Source organism: Nuphar pumila, chromosome 5, assembly GCF_984573655.1.
Source record: "Nuphar pumila chromosome 5, dmNupPumi1.hap1.1, whole genome shotgun sequence".
Taxonomy (NCBI): Eukaryota; Viridiplantae; Streptophyta; class Magnoliopsida; order Nymphaeales; family Nymphaeaceae; genus Nuphar; species Nuphar pumila.
The window spans coordinates 1833519-1853215 of NC_143253.1; the positions used below are offsets into that span (position 1 = coordinate 1833519).

Sequence of the window (19697 nt, forward strand, 5' to 3'; positions counted from 1 at the left end):
AAGTTGCCTTTGGAGATAAAATGTGACGCATCACCTCAAAGAACCGATCACAAACAAGTTTTCAGTGAACTGAATCGAGCCGAGTCACAAGCTGCTCAGTTCGTTTACCAACCATAGCTTTTGGTGATTAGGTAATGGCTGACATATAAAACAAGTTGACTTTGAAGATAAAATGTAACTCATCACGTCAAAGAACCTATCACAAACAAGTTTGCGATGAATGAATCGAGCCGAGTCACAAGCTGCTTAGTTTGTTTACCAACCTTAGCTTTTGGTGATTAGGTAATGGCTGACATCATATAAAACAGGTTGCCTTTGGAGATAAAATGTGACTCATCACGTCAAAGAACTGATCACAAACAAGTTTGTAATGAACTGAATCGAGCCGAGTCACAAGCTGCTCAGTTTGTTTACCAACCCTAGTTGTAGGTGATTATGTAATGGCTGACATCATATAAAACTGATTGCCTTTGAAGATAAAATGTGACTCTTCGTGTCAAAGAACTGATCACAAACAAGTTTGCAATGAATTGAATCGAGATGAGTCACAAGCTGCTCAGTTAGTTTACCAGCCCTAGCTGTAGGTGATTAGGTAATGGCTGGCATCATATAAAATTGGTTGCCTTTGGAGATAAAATGTGATATCCATCGTGGTGACTTATGAGTTATAACAAATACACGAGATGGAAATTGACCATCTAGTTGCCCCAAGGAGTTTGGCATGGTAGGTTGGGACTTCGGCTTCTAGACGAGCAGTCAAGGTTCGATTTTCATGGTCGTCGTAAGCTAATGCATAGCATAGGCCCCAGGGGCAGGGGTCCTAGCCTCAGACTTTTACGCTGCTGGCAAGACGGCCGTAGGTATGGCAGGCTGAGCCAGCATGACCAAGTCTTGATGCTGGGTGCAGATTCATTGGGTTATTAATTCAAACAAAAATTGACCATCTAGCTTATGTGTGATAAGTGATTACATTTAGTGTTAGGGCTGAACACTTGATAAAGTATTTGGCCCAACCGCTATATTTGTGAATGTCCACATGCCTTTGCAGAAAACATTCACAAGTATGTTAGGACATTTGGCTTTTAGCGGTGCTTCAAACATCACTGAAACCAATTGAAAAAATGATGGGCATGTCCCCGAAGGAGATTTTAGCAGCGTTTTGAAGTGCTAATCGTCCATTGGTTAGCGCACGTGCATTTCATTTAGTAGCTAACACTTTTTTGCAAATATGAGACTATTTAGTTAATGGAGGTTTGCACATTTTGGGGACGTTTACAAGTAAGATTTATAAAAATGTCTTAAAAAATCAAGAATCAAAATTTTGGATATGCAGAAGATTTTATCAAATTGCTAGGTATTTTGAAAAATATGTTGTTTCGCAAGAACAGGATGGCCACCTTAACTGACATGGCCCACCTCTTTACAAAAACCAAAAAAAAATATATGGGTTTAATACAGGGTCTCCAACTCAACATATGCATGATGGAAAGTAATGTAATTCATCAAGTGTAGATTACAAGACACATTGGGAACATATAGATTACAATTGTGAGTCATGATCTTATTGAGGTGCTAAGGATGACATTTGGTGTGAGCTAAATGAATATGGACCTAACGATTCTGGTTCAAGGGATCTACTTAATTCAGAGATCTCAGGATCTGAGGTTCGACCCCCTAACTAAAGTCAGATCTCAGACTAGTAAAAGAAGAGAACTTGGATCCAAAATCCAATGGTTGATTGCCCTCAGATCTTGATGTAGGTGCTGCCCTACTTCAGCGCTCCATGCCACCTCAGATTTGGAGATCTAAGGCCGGCGGGGGGGTCAAACGCATCATAGAGTGCCCTTTGATTCATGGGATGAAACTGTCTGCAGGGACTGTGATGCAGAGCATCCTGAAGATCCGAGCTTTGAAGATGAATCAAATCCAAATCCGATTCCCAAGATCCGATCTAAGATACGATCCATGGCAGATCCAATCGAGCAAGACCATTTGGGTCCAATTGGATCTTCGCGTACCCAGATCCATTTTTAATATCGTGCTGCAATATTTTAGATATTTTGTATTTTTCTCAAAGATTATAATTTTATGTTTCGATTCTATTTTATCATGTTACGAAATCGCATTAAATTTGTTTTTGTTTTTGTTTTTGTTTTTGTTTTTGTTTTTGTTTTTGTTTTTGTTTTTGTTTTTGTTTTTGTTTTTGTTTTTGTTTTTGTTTTTGTTTTTGTTTTTGTTTTTGTTTTTGTTTTTATTTTTATTTTTTAAGTGCTAGATTCTATGGATCTGGATAGTTCTAGTGGCCTGTAGGATTGATTTGCGGCACTAGAGGGTGTATGGGGAAGTTGAGTAGATTTTCTTTTTTCCTGTTAATGCATTTTTGAAGTTGGATCCAGAATATCGGACGTTTGGATCTTACACAAGATCCAAACCATTTGAGGTTCAATACTAGTTAGTGCCACTTCATGTGGACAACCAAAGACTCCAGTCAAATTTCAAGTTTGACTGGGAAAAGGAGCATGTGGCTGTCGAAGGCAATGATGCCTTTTTTCAAAAAGAGCTCATGCATTGGGCAAGTGGACGGCAACTTGGAGAAGCCTACCCCCCTTTTTGTGTGATTGGAGCTGGGGTGGCATCATCATTCCACCCTCCAACAGGGCTTAAGAGCCTCATGGTGGTCGATCATGGGCTGGTGGTTGTTGTTTTGAGAAAAAAAGAAAAGAATTTCGAAATGGTGATGAGAGAGGGGAAGAGGTTGTTTGAAGGGTTAACACAGTTTCAGTATTTTGACCGGATCTTCCTAGATACTAGTCCAAATTATATGATCTTTAGCTTGCTGGAAATCTAAGTTCATGCTCTACAAGTTTGTTGTTTACCATTTGGCTTGATTCAGCTTGGTTAAGCCACTAAAGTCCTAGACAAGTTGTCTGTTGACGACATCAAGGAAAAAGGTAAAAGAAAAATGCGGATTGGAGCTTGGTGTGTGCTTGAAGGTTCGATTGGAGAAGGTCATGTTGGATGAGTTGTTGTAGGAGTCACGTCCACGGATGGAGGGATCAACATCTCCCACCTTCCACGAACTGGTGATGGTGTTGGCTACTGCCTAGCCACACCATCTTCTTTATAAAACTGTGTTTGCATCCCTTGATCTCTTGTTATTTTTGTGCTTTGATCTTGATGTTTGTTAAATATAACTGCAAACTAATTGATTGTTGTTAATGTACTGAGTGTTTAGAAGCATTTTATAATATTGAATATGATTTTCAGTCATATCTTGATTCTGAGCATTATGGTTTATCCATTTCATTTTTCTGTCAAAAATCGGAATCCCGATTCCAGAGTTGTCAGAGACAACTCCAAAGAATTGACTGTATCTGCTAAGATACTGGTTTGATTATGGTATTCTTGGGCTTTCTGGAAATCCAAGACACAAACCTTCAACATTGTTGTTGAGATCGCGGCCTGAATCGGTCGGCAGGGTCTCAAAAATTCCCTATCAAACCATCGATTGGACGGAGTCTGTTAGCCCCTATCCCGTCCAGAATATTGTGAATAGTGTTTCGTATTTTGGGAATTTCTCACAATTCTTTTCATGAAAATTTGATTTGTTTGATTCTGTGGAAAGCTAAGACATAACTCTAAAACTTTCGTGTTCATTGTTGTGGCTGAATCTTTGCCTAAAGGTCTCAAAATTATTCATCTTTCTGTTGTTGTCAAAAAGTTAGGAATTTAAAGCATTTGTTAATATCCTGATTTAGATTTTTGAGTTTCTCAATTTTTTGATATTTTCTGCATGACTTGCAAATCTGGGACTTGAATTAATTAGCTGAAATCATGTAGAATCGAGTTACTATTCTGAGTTTCATCTGATTTGTACGTTTGCAAGTCTGAAATTCATGTTGATGTGAATGCATGTTACGAACCCTAGATTACAATTTATAACAAGTATCAATACTATTTCAAAAGTTCAAAAATTTGTAAAAAAATATAAAAAACTCAGAAAATTATATATCATAGCTCGTTGAAAAGGTTTGGATCTAACCTACATTTCTTGTGTTGAGAGTTTTTACAAACTCTACCGTTTGAGGGGTCAAAAACTCCTTCAAACAGACTAATTGCTGATCCCGAGAGTCTATCACCGACTTGTCTATTAGTCTTAGTTCCGATTTTGTGGAGCGGACACTTCTGATCTGAATCCGATGATTTCAGATTTGTTGAAAAGGCATAAGAGACATGCACAAGTTTTCTTTGGACCGTCTTTATCAAAACAGAGTGCATGAGTCTCAAAAACTCTAATTTTCAGAGTTCTGTTCGGACTCATCTTAGTGAAAAAGTTTCTACACGTATTGAGATCTGTTTGGATCTTGGATTATGGATCGGTGCATACCGAATCTACATCAGACTGTTGTGTCACAAACCATGTGGGTCGTCCATCCATCGAACACCCAATTGCAAGCATTTTGGTAGGACAAAATCTTATCGAACATTTTTTATGCTGCGCACACTCACATCCAGAGCAAGTTTTCCTGAACGATGTGTCCCGCCAATCAAACGTGTCCTAGTGGATTTGCAGAAAGTCTGGAACTAATATGTGTGTCTCATCTTCCCAAGTCTAGAACCAAAAGGTATGTAGGATGGCTACAAAAAAAAGCAAGAAATTTCATGCAATTGAACTTGAAGAAATGATACGAACGGTAAAATGTGCCATTTGCAAAGTCGGTCACGTGAACTTGTTCATGTTTAAAATTTAAAATACTCCCAAGCACATGCTTTAATGTCACAAACAGGGAGGACAGCGTGTTGCTGCATATTATCACCTTTCATCATTGGGATACAGCCTATCAAGATGTCAGCTATGACCTGTATCACACCACAATGGGATTTTGGTCAGCCCAAGTGCAGATATAAAAGCTCTATGTGCACCTCAGAGATGAACTCCACTGCACGAATTGGAGGAGTTTCTTTTGAGGGAGAAATCTTGATGTAAATGGTTGAAAGAAGAAGACAAACATACTACATATTTCCCACTCAATAGTTAAGGCAAACATAATGAAGAGGAAGATCTCTTGCTTAAAATGTGACGATGGCTCCTTTACGTAGTCTGATGAGGAAATAAAAATGGAAGCAAGTTTCCTTTACTGGTATGAGAAGGCATTACTATCAAAAGGTCACAGACTAGGAGAATGAAATGTTATGTGCGGCGATCTCAGATGAATAGATTAAATCAACTGTATTTGAATTCGATGCAGAGGATGCCCTTGGACCGGATGGCTTCTCTGGTGTTTTCTTCCAATCATTCTGAGAAATAGTTAAATTGGACGTATGTAAATCCATTAAAGACATTTTTGAGAAAGGGAGAATGTTAATGCAGGTGAATTGTATGTACCTTGTTGATCCCAAAAGTAGAGGGTGCAAAAAAGCTAAGTCAGTTTTGTTCAGTTAGCTTTTGCAATTATACCTACAAAATCATCACCAAAATCATAGTCACCGAATGAGCAAAATTCTAGAGAGGATCATTAATTGTAATCAATGAGCTTTCCTCAAAGGTCGAACCATTTATTACAGTCTGTTGGCTCATGAGATAGTGGATTCAATGCAAAAGGGGAGCGTATTTAAAACCGACCTCACAAAGGCATATGATAGAGTTGACTGGTGCTTCCTTGAGAATTCTTTATCCTTCTTTGGCTTTGCACTAAAATGAACTAACTGAATTATGGAATGTATTCAAACCCCTTTTTTTGCAGTATTGATTAATGTAGAAGCAAGTAAAAAATTTTGAAGCATCAGGAAAGGAGACCCAATGTCTCCATACTTATTTTTATTAGTGATGGAGAGTCACATGACTACTAAACCTGGAAGTGGAAGAGAGGCACTTCTCCCCAGTCGATGTTTGGAGATTTAAATGACACCATTCTTTATATGATGATGATGACTTATTTCTTGTAGTAAACCAGAGTGAGTCCATTCAGAATTTCGTGTGCATAATCAAGCGGTTTAAAGAGGCTTCTAGATTGAGCATCAATAGGGAAAAATCGATTTTCGTTCACTTTCATCTCTCTTTGTATACAGTTCATAAGATCAGGAATATAACCAGGTGGCATGAAGCTAAGCTCCCCATGAAATACCTAGGGGCCCCACTCTTTAGTGGAGTGTTAAGGAAGTTGATGTGTGCTTATGTAATGTCTAAATTCAGAAAGAGGTTGGAGTCATGGTATGGTAAGATTATCAAGGGCTGGTCAGGTGACACTTATAAAGTCAGTGTTGGCTTCCATCCCTATTTATTTGATGCAACCCTTCAAATTGCTCGGAGTTGTGATTCAAGAAATTAATGGAGCGAATTATGCGAGATTTTTTCTAGTTTGAGTCAGAGCAAATTAAGGAAACACTGTCACCTTCTAAACTAGGGTAAATGTTATAAACCCCTTGCAGAGGGAGGCTTGGGTCTAAGATCAATAAAGGAAATAAACCTCGCATGCCTTATCAAACTGGCTTGGGTTGTTGCAACCCGACAAAATAATTCGTGGGTCAAGAAAGTTAAAGCCAATCTATGTGGTGCCTCAAGCCCAGTATGGGTACATCTGGGAAGGTGCAACACATCTTTTGAATGAAATTCAGTGGCAAGTGGGTGACCGAAATGACACAGAATTATGGTTCGACCCTTGGAGCTCATGTGGGCTAGTGATTTTATCGCTGCTCCGAAATACTCAACTAGTTATGTATGAAACACTCCGTAATACAAGGTTGAGTGACGATCAATTTTCTGGGAGTGCTCCCCACTGCCAGCTTCAGAACATGATCCTGAAAATCCCAACAAAAGTAGCTGAAATGCTTAAGATGCAGTCTTGGGACCCGTCCAAGAAAGACTCCATTAGATGAAGCTCATCCCAGGAGTTTTCTACCAGAACAGCTTGGAAAATGATTAGGGACAAAGGCCTGGGTGATAAACTTTTTTTCTACTGAAAATGGATAATATGTGTCATTCTTTGCAAAAAAGAGGAGGAACCGGTAAGACATTTGTGTATGGGGTGTGCATGGACCGGACAATTATGGTATAAAGTTACCCACCTCTTTGATCGAAAATGGAAACCGAGAGGTGACATTGGAGAGACACTAGCAAGTTGGTATTCAATCAAATTCCAGTACTAAAAAATCCAAGTTGTTTGGAAACGTATCCTTTCAAATCATTTATTGGCAGGTGTGGTGGCTTAGAAACAAATTTACTTTTGAAAGTGGAAGGAAGGACTTGGCCCAAGCACATTAGGAGGCTAGCCATAAGAGCAGTAAGTGAACATGTATTGAAAGGCTTGATGAATGACCAAAGTTTGATAGTTGTGGAGATGAAGAAGCCTAAATTCATGCTACCCCAACGGAGGGATGAGTTAAAATTAGTATCCATGGCATTTATTTCAATAGGCGATATGTGGGATATACATCGAGGGATCTGATGCAGTGAACAAGCGGATCACTCTTAAACCCTGCACGATTATGCTAATCAGTTATGAAAATAATGATTGGAATGGGAAATGAATTAAATAAAAAAAACAACAAAAATAAAGTATCAAGGGTTCTGTCTTGAGGGCTTGTCAGTTTCCCTAAGGGGAAGCAAAGTAATTTTTTTTTCTGAAACTTGAAGAAGTATATGTTTTTGTCTCCCAAATGAACTGTGCGCTTATCATACTGTTAAGGATGACTTAGCAAGATATCACACACATCCATTTGGGCAACATCACACCAAACTTTTCCTCTAATAGTTTTCTCTAAACTTTGGATCGCACCAACTATTCTTTTATTGCTTATGTGAAACTGGTCATCAAGGCACCCCAATGTGTAGTCCAAATGATCCATGTGAGCCGTTATTTCTTTTTTAGAATCTGCCTTTGAATCTCGGGGCATGATGATGATTGAGGCTAGAACCAAAATATGATGCAGTGAATAGGCGGATCGCTCCTGAATCTTGTAGAATTCGATATCAAACTACGCTAATCAGTTATGAAAATAAAAACTGAATTAAATGCAAAAAAGAAAAATAAAATATCAAAGGTTCTTTCTCAATAACTCTACGTATCAAGGTTGTTAAATGCGATGAGGCGAAGCGAGGCGTTGAGCCTGCGCTTCGCCTCTGAGGCGTATGCCTTAGGTACTGAGGCGTACGCCTCTCACAACATAAGTATATGTGGTATTATCTAAAATATCGTAAAAATATGTGGCATCACACTCAACGCCTCGCACTAGTGATCTTACTTCTCTTGGAGGGCTTCGTATCACACTCTCAAGTGATCTTACTTCTCAAGTATTCATGGTATAAGTGAGATCTTGGAGGGCTTCGCATCACAGCAATGCCTCAGTACCTTGAGCGTGCGCCTCGCCTCTCACAACACTGCTATGTATTCTCTTCTTCCCTAAACTATTTATAGAAGGGATGTGCCCTCATGATGGATCACGAATCAGCGTTTAAGAACAAGCTTAATAGAAGGATTTGGATGATCCGTTTGTTTGGATAAATGTCGAATTGGCAAAGGGTTGTATGCATGCCTTTGTCGCCCTTTGATCATACGCGTAGACCTACAAACAACATTGCCTCCTTGGCTATGCCCTTTGCCCGTATGAGCGGCTACTTCGGGATTCAAGCTCACTCAATCAATCAGGGTTAAATTTGGATCCCAACTTCAGTCACAGTTGTCACGAATCCGTACCGCATCAGGATCACACATGAAAGTTCATTGAAATGAGCTTCATTAGCTATGAAGGTAACATTCAGAATGGGGAAAGCGAAGGGCGGTCTCCTATTATTTCAAGGATCAATAGAGAACGACAAAGTCATTTTGGAAAGCTGACGAACAGATATGGTGGTAGGAATTAATCAAGCAATGGAAGGAAGGGGCAAGAGCCGAGGGATCCTGAATGTTTTGGTACAAATGTTACATATAATGTGCATAGAGTCCACACAAACACTCTAATTTTTTGGCCTGGCGAGTAGCAAATTTCCCAAAACCATGGGGAACGAGATGCTGGAAAGACTGTTGTCCCCAGACTGACAGCATCTTAAAGAGGATCATTTTTTATGTATTTCAGTTAAGTTTGATTCAATAAACTGGTAGTGGTCCAACCAACCCCGCTTGTCTATAAAAAAAAATGTGAATTTGTTAAAACCACAACTTTGTTGGTAATGCTCAGGGTCGTGGGCAAGAGGATCCAAAGCCCACGTCCGTTTTTTGTGCTCAAGGAAGAAGTGGGTAGGGCATCCAATGCCCACAATTTTCTTGAAGGGCACTCAAAGCCCACGATATGTTAGTTTTCCTAGTTAATAGGAATTACTTTTTGTTAGTAGGGAGAAGTGGTTGTGTATGTGTGTTAGCTTTCCTACTTTTTAGCCTAGGTTTCTATTTTTGTGTAAAGGGCTTTTGCCCTCTATAAATGTGGTACCTCTTCATGTTAAAAAAGTAGAGAAAGGTAGAGAGAGTGTGTAGAGAGAGGAAAGGAAATTCGTGAATAGCAATATTTGAGGTTTTTACTTTTCAAGTCTTGTATTTTGTGCTATTTCATGTGTTGCACCTTTTGCCTTTTACCTTTATTTCTCTCAATTCTTGATATCAGAGCATAGGTTCGAATCAGAGCTGGGCGTTTGAGAAAAACGCAATATGAGCATTGCCGAAGCAAGGAGTTCCTATATATTCAAAATTTCTTTTGAAGGATAATTGTTGAGTAAGTTCGGTATGACAAATAATTTTAACTCTCTCAATTTGTCACAATCATTAGTGCCAATTTTTAATGGTGAAAATTATGAATTCTGAAATATTAAGATGAAGACTTTCTTTATCTCACAAGACCTCTGGGAGTTGGTCGAAAATGGTTATGCAGATGTTGAAGGATCAAAGGCAGCAGAAAAAATCGATGTCAAAGAAGCTCAAAAGAGAGATGTAAAGGCATTGTTAGTACTACAACAGGCTGTGTCTGAAACCATTTTTCCAACTATTGCCGGTGCTACTAAGTCAAAAGAAGCCTGACAACTTCTGAAGCAAAAAATTCATGGTGATAAGAAGATCACAATGATTAAACTTCAAACTTTAAGAAGAGAGTTTGAAACCTTTTCTATGAAAACCAGTGAGTCAATTCAAACTTTCTTTTCTAGACTCTCTACTATTGTAAATCAAATGAAGACCTTTGGTGAAATTTTAGATGATCAAAAAATAGTAGAAAAAGTTTTAAGGTGTCTACCTTCTAAATTTGATCATGTTGTTATTGCAATTGAAGAGTCTAAGGATTTATCTGTGTATTCTATTGATGAACTAATGGGGTCTCTTTTAGCCCAAGAGCATCGCATAAAAAGGTCTTCAGAAAAGACATTGGAACACGCCTTTCAATCAAAAATTGAAATTCCAAAAGAAAAGAATACTCAGTTTGATCAAAAGGGTGAAGGTAGAGGTCGAGGACGAGGAAGTTTTAGAGGATCCTTTCGTGGACGTGGAAGAGGTCGAGGAAGGTTTTATGATTCCTCTCAAAGGAATGATGGAACAGAAAAAGGTAATCAAAATCTGTTCTTTAGAGGAAAACAATGTCATTTTTGTAAGAAATTTGGTCATATTGAAGCCCGATGTTTTGAAAAGGCAAAGCAATAAGCAAATTTTGCAGATGAAAATGAAAATTTGTTTCTTGCAAGCATGAATACTAACAGTTGCAAAAGTGAAATGTGGTTTGTAGACAGTGGTTGCAGTAATCATATGACCGGTGATAGAAGTCTTTTTAAGAATATTGATGAGACTGTGAAGTTGAATGTGTGGCTTAGGGACAACAATAAAGTAGACGTCAATGGCAAAGAAACAGTTGCAATCAAGACAAAATCAGATCATGGTATTCGCAGGCAACTGACAGTAAGAAAGACACTACAACAGAACGAAGTGGCAGAAAGGAAAAATCGTACAGTGGTAGAAATGGCACGCAGCATGCTAAGTGAAAAGAAGGTGCCAAATGAGTTTTGGGCAGAAGTCGTTAACACTGCAGTTCATATCTTGAATATTTCTCCAACAAAGGCAGTTCGAAACAAAACACCTTATGAGGCCTGGTGGAATCGAAAGCCAAATGTAAGTATGTTGAAGGTATTTGGCAGTATAGCATATGCTTTGATTGACTCTTCAGAAAGAACCAAGTTAGATAAGAAAAGTGAAAAGTGTATCTTTGTTGGTTATAGTAATGAAACTAAGGGATATCGTCTTTATAATCCTTCTAAAAAATTGATTATAAGAAGGGATGTTATTTTTGATGAAAAAGCATGTTGGGAATGGACCAACAATGAAAGCGTGAAGTTGCAAATTGATGAAGTGACATCACAATCAAATCATACTATTGAAGCATTATCTCCAGAAACGTCAAGTATGGGAGATGAATTCATAGAAAATATTGAGTCCACACTTGATGTGGACACTCCTCCAAAAAGGTACGGTCTCTAGAAGATATTTATAAATGTGATTTTGCTTTTGTTGTTCTAGAACCATCATCATATGATGAAGCATGCGTAGATAAAAAATGGTTAGATGCAATGAAAGAAGAAATGAAGGTCATTAAGAAGAATGACACATGGGAGCTTTCCAACTTGTCACCTGGAAAGGAATCAATTGGAGTAAATTGGGTTTATAAGGTCAAGTATGATGCTGGTAGAAATGTGAAAAAATATAAGGCAAGGTTAGTTGCTAAAGGGTTCGTGCAAAAATATGGAATTGGTTTTACTGAAATGTTTTCACCTGTTGCAAGATTTGAAACTGTGAGAATGATTCTTGTGATTGCAACTCAATTCAAATGGAAAGTTTATTAATTTGACGTTAAGGCTGCATTTTTAAATGGTTTTCTAAATGAAGTTGTGTATGTTGATCAACCACCTGGATTTGTTGTTAAAGGAAAGGAAGAAAAAGTTTATAAGTTAAAAAAGGTTTTATACGGGCTAAAACAAGCTCCACGTGCATGGTATAGTTGCCTTGATAAATTCTTCCACCAAAATGGTTTTCAAAGAAGTGATAGTGAACCTACACTCTATGTCAAAGTAAATGGGAATGAATTGCTCATAGTAAGTGTCTATGTAGATGATATTATCTACACTGGTTCTTCATTTAAGCTTATTGCAGAATTTAAACATAGTATGATGACGGAATTTGAAATGTCAGATTTGGGGATGCTATGTTTTTTTCTTGGTCTTCATGTCGTGCAATCTGAAGAAGGGATTTTCGTGTCTCAAGAAAAGTATGCTTTGGAACTGCTCAAAAAATCAAAGATGTTGAATTGCAAAGTTTGTGAAACTCCGATGAATGCGAATGAAAAATTGAGTTTGGAAGATGGATTGGCAAGAGCAAATGAAAGATGTTTTAGAAGCTTGGTCGGTGGATTAATGTATTTAACTCACACTCGGCCAGACATTGTATTCTCAGTCAGTATGATCTCAAGGTTTATGGACAATCCATCTATGCAACATCTAGGCGCAGCAAAAAGAATTCTCCGCTATATACGGGCAACAATCAATTATGGATTTTTTTATAATCATGTTGCTGACTTTAATTTGATTGGATTTACTGACAGTGATTGAGCAGGTTCAATGGATGATCGAAAAAGCACAAGCGGGTTTGCTTTCAGTTTTGGTTTAGGCATTGTGTCGTGGTGTTTAAAGAAACAAAATTCAATAGCGCTATCATCTTCAGAAGCGGAATATATTGCGGCTACATCTGCTACCTGTCAAGCAATCTGGATGAGGCGTGTTATGAAAGATCTGCATGTAGAGCAAAATCTCCCAACTAAGTTCTATTGTGATAATCAGTCTATAATTTCTATTGCTAAAAATCCTACTTTTCATGGTAGGACAAAGCACATTGAGCTTAGATATCATTTTATAAGGGATGTAGTGGAAAAAGGTGAAGTAGTGTTGAAGCATTGCTCTACAAATGATCAAGTTGCTGATGACTTCACAAAAGCCTAGTCATCTAAATTTTTTTTGATGTTCAGAGAATCCATAGGCGTGCAAGGCCTTTCACATTAAGGGGAAAAATGTTGGTAATGCTCAAGGTCGTGGGCAAGAGGATCCAAAGCCCACGTCCGTTTTTTGTGCTCAAGGAAGAAGAAGTGGGTAGGGCATCCAATGCCCACGATTTTCTTGAAGGGCACTCAAAGCCCATGATATGTTAGTTTTCCTAGTTAATAGGAATTGATTTTTGTTAGTAGGGAAAAGTGGTTGTGTACGTGTGTTAGCTTTTCTACTTTTTAGCCTAGGTTTCTATTTTCGTGTAAAGGGCTTTTGCCCTCTATAAATGTGGTACCTCTTCATGTTAAAAAAATAGAGAAGTGTAGAGAAAGGTAGAGAGAGTGTGTAGAGAGAGGAAAGGAAATTCGTGAATAGCAATATTTGAGGTTTTTACTTTTCAAGTCTTGTATTTTGTGCTATTTCATGTGTTGCACCTTTAGCCTTTTACCTTTATTTCCCTCAAACTTTTGGGGAATTATTAATAATGAGCCTTTGAGTCCTGGGTCACCTTAAGACATTGGGAATCCTCCATTAATTTCTATTAAACGTCCTTATTGAATACCTCAAGTTCCTATGCCTTTGTTTGCCTTTTCCTCTGTCTCCACCTTCACCCCTTTCCACTTTCAGTCTCAAATTCACATGATTGTTTGGGATAAATGAAATGGTTCAGCTAAGGATTTATCACTTCCACTTATGCAGCTGTTTGGAATGCAGTTAAAAAGCTGAAATTAAACTAGGGAAGGTCGTGGGAGGAATCAGAGTGTTCACAAGTGTGGAAACTACCATCTCATCTAGGTGGAAAGTGATCAAATACCACAGGGTTAATGAGGACAAGAGATAAGCTCTTGCCAAAGCTTGGCAACTCCTTGGGGGCAAAGGGCCGTGAGGACAGTAACCTGAAGCACGGCAAACTTGGCCTGTGTAACTGAGTCTCTTATCCTGAAAGTAGTTTCTCCGTCTTTCATGGGAAAAAAAAATTATTCTTATTAAGAGCAGATCAGGTCCAAGGGAGCCTGGACAGCAAACTGTGCAAGGTACCTTGGATGCTGTCCATCATTAAGGTGAATGGCACCCAAAAGTTGTCAAAAAGGATTGTCCCCAACTAGATAGGTCCCACAAAAATTTAGGAAGTCATTTACTTTTGAATTGAATGGCATCAATGGTTGAAAAATAACGGCTGATATTCTTTCAGAAACTTTTGATAGCTCTTGGCTGCCGTTCATTTTGATGATTGACTGCATTAATGGACAATTTCTGTCGATCTGCTCTCATTATCATTGGCTCCAAGTTGCCATCTCTCTCTCTCTCTCTCTCTCTCTCTCTCTCTACTCTCTACTCTCTACTCTCTCTCTACTTACACCACAAAACGGGCGCAGATAAGGTCATGCTGAACATGAGCGTTTTTGCTCTAAATGCAAATCGGACGGCCATGATGTCAGCATGAGCAAAAACGCTCATGTTCAGCATGACCTGATCCGCTTCCCCACAAAACACGTGAAAAACAAACCATAGAAAAAAGAAGCAAAACGTGAAAACTTGAGACTCAAGATACCTACTAGACCCACTAACTCACATGCTTTCAGAGACTGGACCAAATCTTCCAACTCTATAAATATACTCATTTCTAGCACTACTCAGAAGACATTAGTTGGATTTGCTTCCTTGAAGTTTTTACAAGGTTCTTACACCATATTTGGTGATCACAAAGCAATCCACAATGGCTCTCTTTGCTTTCTCCCACTCTTCCTGTTATGCCGTTGCTGCCGATGGGTTGGCAATTAAATCAAGCTTCTCCAGCATGGTTGGCTCCAAACTGCAGATGCCCATTCAGTACCTGCCCTGGCATGGCTCCAACAAGAAAGCAGAGGCATTGGTCTCTTGCTCACTTAACTATGATAGCCAACTTACCAACCTAAGCAGTGCTGAGGTTGATTATTCTCCCCTTAATTCTCTAAGATCACAAAGTTTTAATGTGCTTGGTAGAATCGAGGAATTAAAGGAGAAAGTTAGACGAGAGCTCAACGATGCGCGCCATCATTTGGAGGTTATGAATGCGATCGATGCTCTCCAACGCTTAGGGATAGATTACCACTTTGCTGAAGAGATTGAATCCAAGTTGAGTTCCATATATAGCAACTTTAGCAATGGCTGTGATGGTGACCATAACGGTGAAGGCAGTGGCACTTGTGACTTGTACACTGTAGCACTCCAATTTAGACTTTTGAGACAGCAGGGTTACCATATTTCTTCAGGTGAGTTCTAGGCCTCCTTTATCAAACTAGAAAAGAGATTTCTTTCCCCCCAAAAAAGTAAAAACTTGATAGATTCTTGGTTTTTTCTAGAGCATCCATATTGTACAGTACATTTTGAATTAAACTCAAGATGCCAATGGGTGGCCAACAAAGTGTCTTATTTTGGAAAATATATATAAAAAAGCTTTAAGTTTTAATACTTAAAAAAAAAAATCTTCTAACACTTTATACATGGCAGCCAAACCATTGGAGTGTTGATTTTAGGAAGCAAAAAATGTGCGGGTTCGTTATTTAGTAACCTAATCATTTCCAACTTTGTTGTACAGATGTATTCAACAAGTTCAAGGACAGGGAAGGGAGATTCGATCGTGGATTGATTAAAGATACAAGGGGTTTGTGCAGCTTGTATGAAGCTTCAAACTTTGTACTACCAGGAGAGGATATACTTGACGAAGCCAAAGTTTTTGCAGCAACACACCTTCAGGAATTTATTCCACTTCTCAACCCCTTTGATGCAAGACAAGTGGAGTGGGCAATGAAGCATCCCCTACAAAGGACCACGCCTAGAATCGTGGCAAGGGACTACATTGAGAATTTCAATAATTTTCATGAAAAGGATAAAGTTCTTAGAGAACTGGCAAAGTTAGACTTCAACTATGTGCAATCAGTGCATCAAGGAGAGCTTCAAGAATTTTTAAAGTAAGAGAAGGATTTTTTAGTTTTTCATTTCTCCTTTTCACTTGGATCTGCATTTTTTAAATTGAGAGAGATCTTTGACCTACAACTTGTATCCTATCTTCTTGCATCTCATAGGTGGTGGGAAAAGCTAGGGATAACTCAAGAACTGGGAGTGCTAAGAAATCATCCGTTGGTGTGGTTTATGTGGTCGGCTTTGGTGGTGCCAGAACCACAGTTCTCAAATTGCAGGATGGGCCTCACAAAAATCACAGCTCTGGTCTATTCTCTCGATGATATATATGATGTTTATGGATCACTAGATGATTTAATTCGTCTTACTGAAGCTATCAATAGGTATGACATTATATATACTGGCCGAGTTCTTGAGGTCTGCCTTTTTTTGGTGTGCTTGAAAAGCACCGCAAGGCCCACACTGGCCGAGGGCTTGAGGTCTGCCTTTTTTTTGTGTGCATTGGCTCCGTTTGAAAACTGGTGGGTGCCAAACCTTGATAGGTGGTAGCTCTACCAAATCCACTCTTTAAGCTTTCAAACACTCACCACCAAAATAGTTTGACCATATATCTACCAAATGCATAAACTCCCGCTTATCTGAATTTTGCAAGTTGAGAGATCCGGTTTTTGTGATTGAAAAATATCAGATCCATATGAACTTGTGATCGCGCTTGATATACACCAAGCAAAACAGCTCGGATGCTTAACTTGACCATAAGACCCAAAAGCTATTGCCATTTACATCCATAATTACTGAGAGGTTTTGCATGTGAAGCTTTCTTGTCTTGAAGTCAGTGCATGTCATGACATTTATGAAATCTCATGGATCCTCAGGTGGGACCCAACGCTGGCCGAGCAGCTCCCTAGGTGCATGAAGTTGATCTTTGAGGCCGTGTACGATTTCACAAATGAGATTGCTTCGCTCACCCTCAAAGAGCATGGACGAGACGTCCTGGAACATTCAAAAGAAATGGTATCATTAATGACGACTTCCTCTTATCTAGTATATGGATTAATACAATAAGATATGGAAAATGGTTGTCCACCTAGAAAACCAAGTCCAGAAATGCCAATCTGGTATTTGGGATCCCAATCATCACATGGATGAAGGATATTAGGGTAACCTCTGATTAGGGTTGCAAACGGGTCGAAATTAGGAAGAGGCATTAGCAAATTTTGGCTGTCCCAGATCCCAACCAATCCGAATCCTCAATGTATTAATGACAGAGGTAGCTCAGACGTTTGCATCACTACTTTGGTGAGTTACTGTCAGAGGTAGCTCAGATCTTTTTAAACAAAAGAGAGAGAGAGAGAGAGAGGCCAACAAAGAATTCATGTCTGACATATAGGATCAGACTATTATAGAGAGATGGATATGCTTTAAGAAATTTCATTGCTGACTTGAGTTTCAATTAAGATCCACAATTTTTCAATGTAAAAAAAAAAAAAATGCTATCAATCTTATTGGGTACGTATATATGGCTCGGATGTAGCTTAAGTAATTCTTGTAAGACCCAGCATGAACTTTCTTATGGCAGATCTGGTTGGACCCGGATCTGGACTCAGCACCAGCACCTCAAGTCGAATCCAAGTGTGGATCGATATGGTCAAATAAAGGTCCAATCAGTTGACACTCTTAAATACAAGTGATAGGAAAAGATCATGTTGGAACTTATCAAGAGTTTGAAGGCAACGAGTATGCCTTGCCATTTTATTAGTTCTTATGTCTTTACTAAAATCTGCTTTTCAATACAATTGTTCAAACTTGCACAACTCCTCGAGAAGAAAGTTGTCTAATGAAATATTGCAACTTTGAATTCCAGTGGGCGTCTCTTTTCAAAGCAGTGTTGGATGAGGCAAGGTGGGGCTATTCCAAACATGTGCCCAAGACAAAGGAGTACCTTAGAATTGCAACAGTCAGTGCCGGATTTCATGTGTCTTTATTGAATGGATACTTTTTAATGGGACAGAAAATGAAAGTGGAGATGTTAAACATCATCAGAAATTATCCAAGCCTCATTATGCTTCCAGCAGCCCTCTTCCGACTCTGGGACGATCTTGGAACCTCCACGGTGAGACAAAACTTGCTCCATCTTTTTCAAGGAAAAATCCTGTGATAGGATTGAGTGCTTTGCAAGGTATCCGGTGCAATCACTGATAAGTCATGCCCCCTCTACCATTCTCATAAACTCGTAGTCACAAATATTGACAATTTTCTAGCAAGGGAAAATCTCGGAAGATTTTGAAAAAAAAAAAAAAACTCCTCAGAAATTTTTTGAGAAAGTCTCGATAAATAAAAAATAAACACATGATATATAAAAAAAAAAGTTCTTTTGCACTTCCTCACATAGCAAAAAATTCATAGATTACCAAATATATTACTAATAGATATAAAGAAAAATAATTATTTGGTGAAGTCTTGGTAAGTTGATGCATAACGGGTAATAAATTACCCTATAAAAAATATTTTTTTATGATGAGGAACCCTTGCCAAAGCGAGGAAAACCACAGGTGGGGCCCCACGACCACCCTGCCTTACGTGACCCACTTCTGAAAACTAGGACGCATCCGTGCATCAGTGGGGCTTGATCCGGTGCCTTTATCTCAGCACCTTCACAACCACACAACTGGCCACGCTGTTATCCTATAGAAGTTAAGGGAACATAAATAGTGCCTTGTCGCTCACCTAGAGATGGAAGGCCTTCCCTGCCTCTGCTTAATAGGTTGCACTGCATGTATCATTTTTTAAATGCTTTGTTAAAAGGGGAATTAATCTACTAGCTAGGTGTGCTTTTTGAAATAGCGCCACTGCGCGGTTTTTAAATATAATAGCAATAGTTTCCGATTATATTGCGATATTTTCAAATTAAGCAAAATTTTGAAATTCTCATGATATTATCGAGAATAATACGTTTTCTTAATATCACAAGATTTGAGATTTGAAAAATCTCAGCAATATTTGTGACCATGGTCATTCTAAAAGGAGGGAGGTTTTGGGACATGGTTGTCAGTGCTTGGATCTGCTTTCATCGTTGTCTTTTACACTTGATCTCTCTCTCACTTTAAAAACTTGTTATATCTCAAGGGTGAAAAGGAACGAGGATATGATGCTTCATACATAGAATGCTACATGAAGGAGCATGGTGCTTCAGAAGAATGTGCACGGAAGCAAACTTTGGAATTGATTGACAACACATGGAGGAAGCTCAATCAGGAAAGCTTGCGACGAGATGTGTTCCCCAGTGCCTTCATAAAGCTGGCCCTTAATGCTGGCCGAATTTGTGAAATCATGTATCAGAATGATAAGGACGATCGTCTAATGATCATTGAAGAACACTTAAGAAAGCAGCTCATGGAAAGTATTCCATTTTGACAACATATGTGCAGCAGCTTTATACTTGCTCACATATAAGCATGCTTTCTTTTTTCTAATAAACAAGTTGGTGTTAATTAAGCAGACCCCTACCAGAAGAAGATTAATAGTTCTTGCTTATGGACATAAGCATGAAAAATGTATAATAAAAGCTTTTCTTTTTCTTTGCTCTATTGTTCTGCTCTGCTGGTGAAATCTCTTATGATTCTTAATAAATGTCCCTCTCACAAAAAGAAAAAAAGCTTTTTTTTTTCTATTTTTCTTTGTTGGAAGGTATGTTGTTTTAATTAATGCTCCTCTTTTTCATTGTTCAATGGGTTTAAGTTTACACGTAAAGTATGTGTTAATTCCAAGCAAGGGACCAGTGTAATGTCATTGGCTCATT

General features: G+C 38.6%; 1 protein-coding gene and 1 long non-coding RNA gene across 2 annotated transcripts; both read left to right on the forward strand.

Annotated features, from left to right (window-relative positions):
- Positions 1-14714: 14714 nt before the first annotated feature.
- Positions 14715-16963, forward strand: LOC149836434 (trans-ocimene synthase, chloroplastic-like). Its single transcript, XM_090006933.1, has 4 exons — positions 14715-15249; positions 15576-15948; positions 16063-16281; positions 16774-16963. Exons 1-4 carry the CDS (start codon positions 14715-14717, stop codon positions 16961-16963), a joined length of 1317 nt encoding a protein of 438 aa, XP_089863059.1.
- Positions 16964-17762: 799 nt separating this feature from the next.
- LOC149836435 (uncharacterized) lies at positions 17763-19553 on the forward strand. The gene is made up of 2 exons (XR_016431793.1): positions 17763-18011; positions 19025-19553. It is a non-coding gene; the product is annotated as an uncharacterized LOC149836435 (long non-coding RNA).
- The last annotated feature ends 144 nt before the right edge of the window (positions 19554-19697 follow it).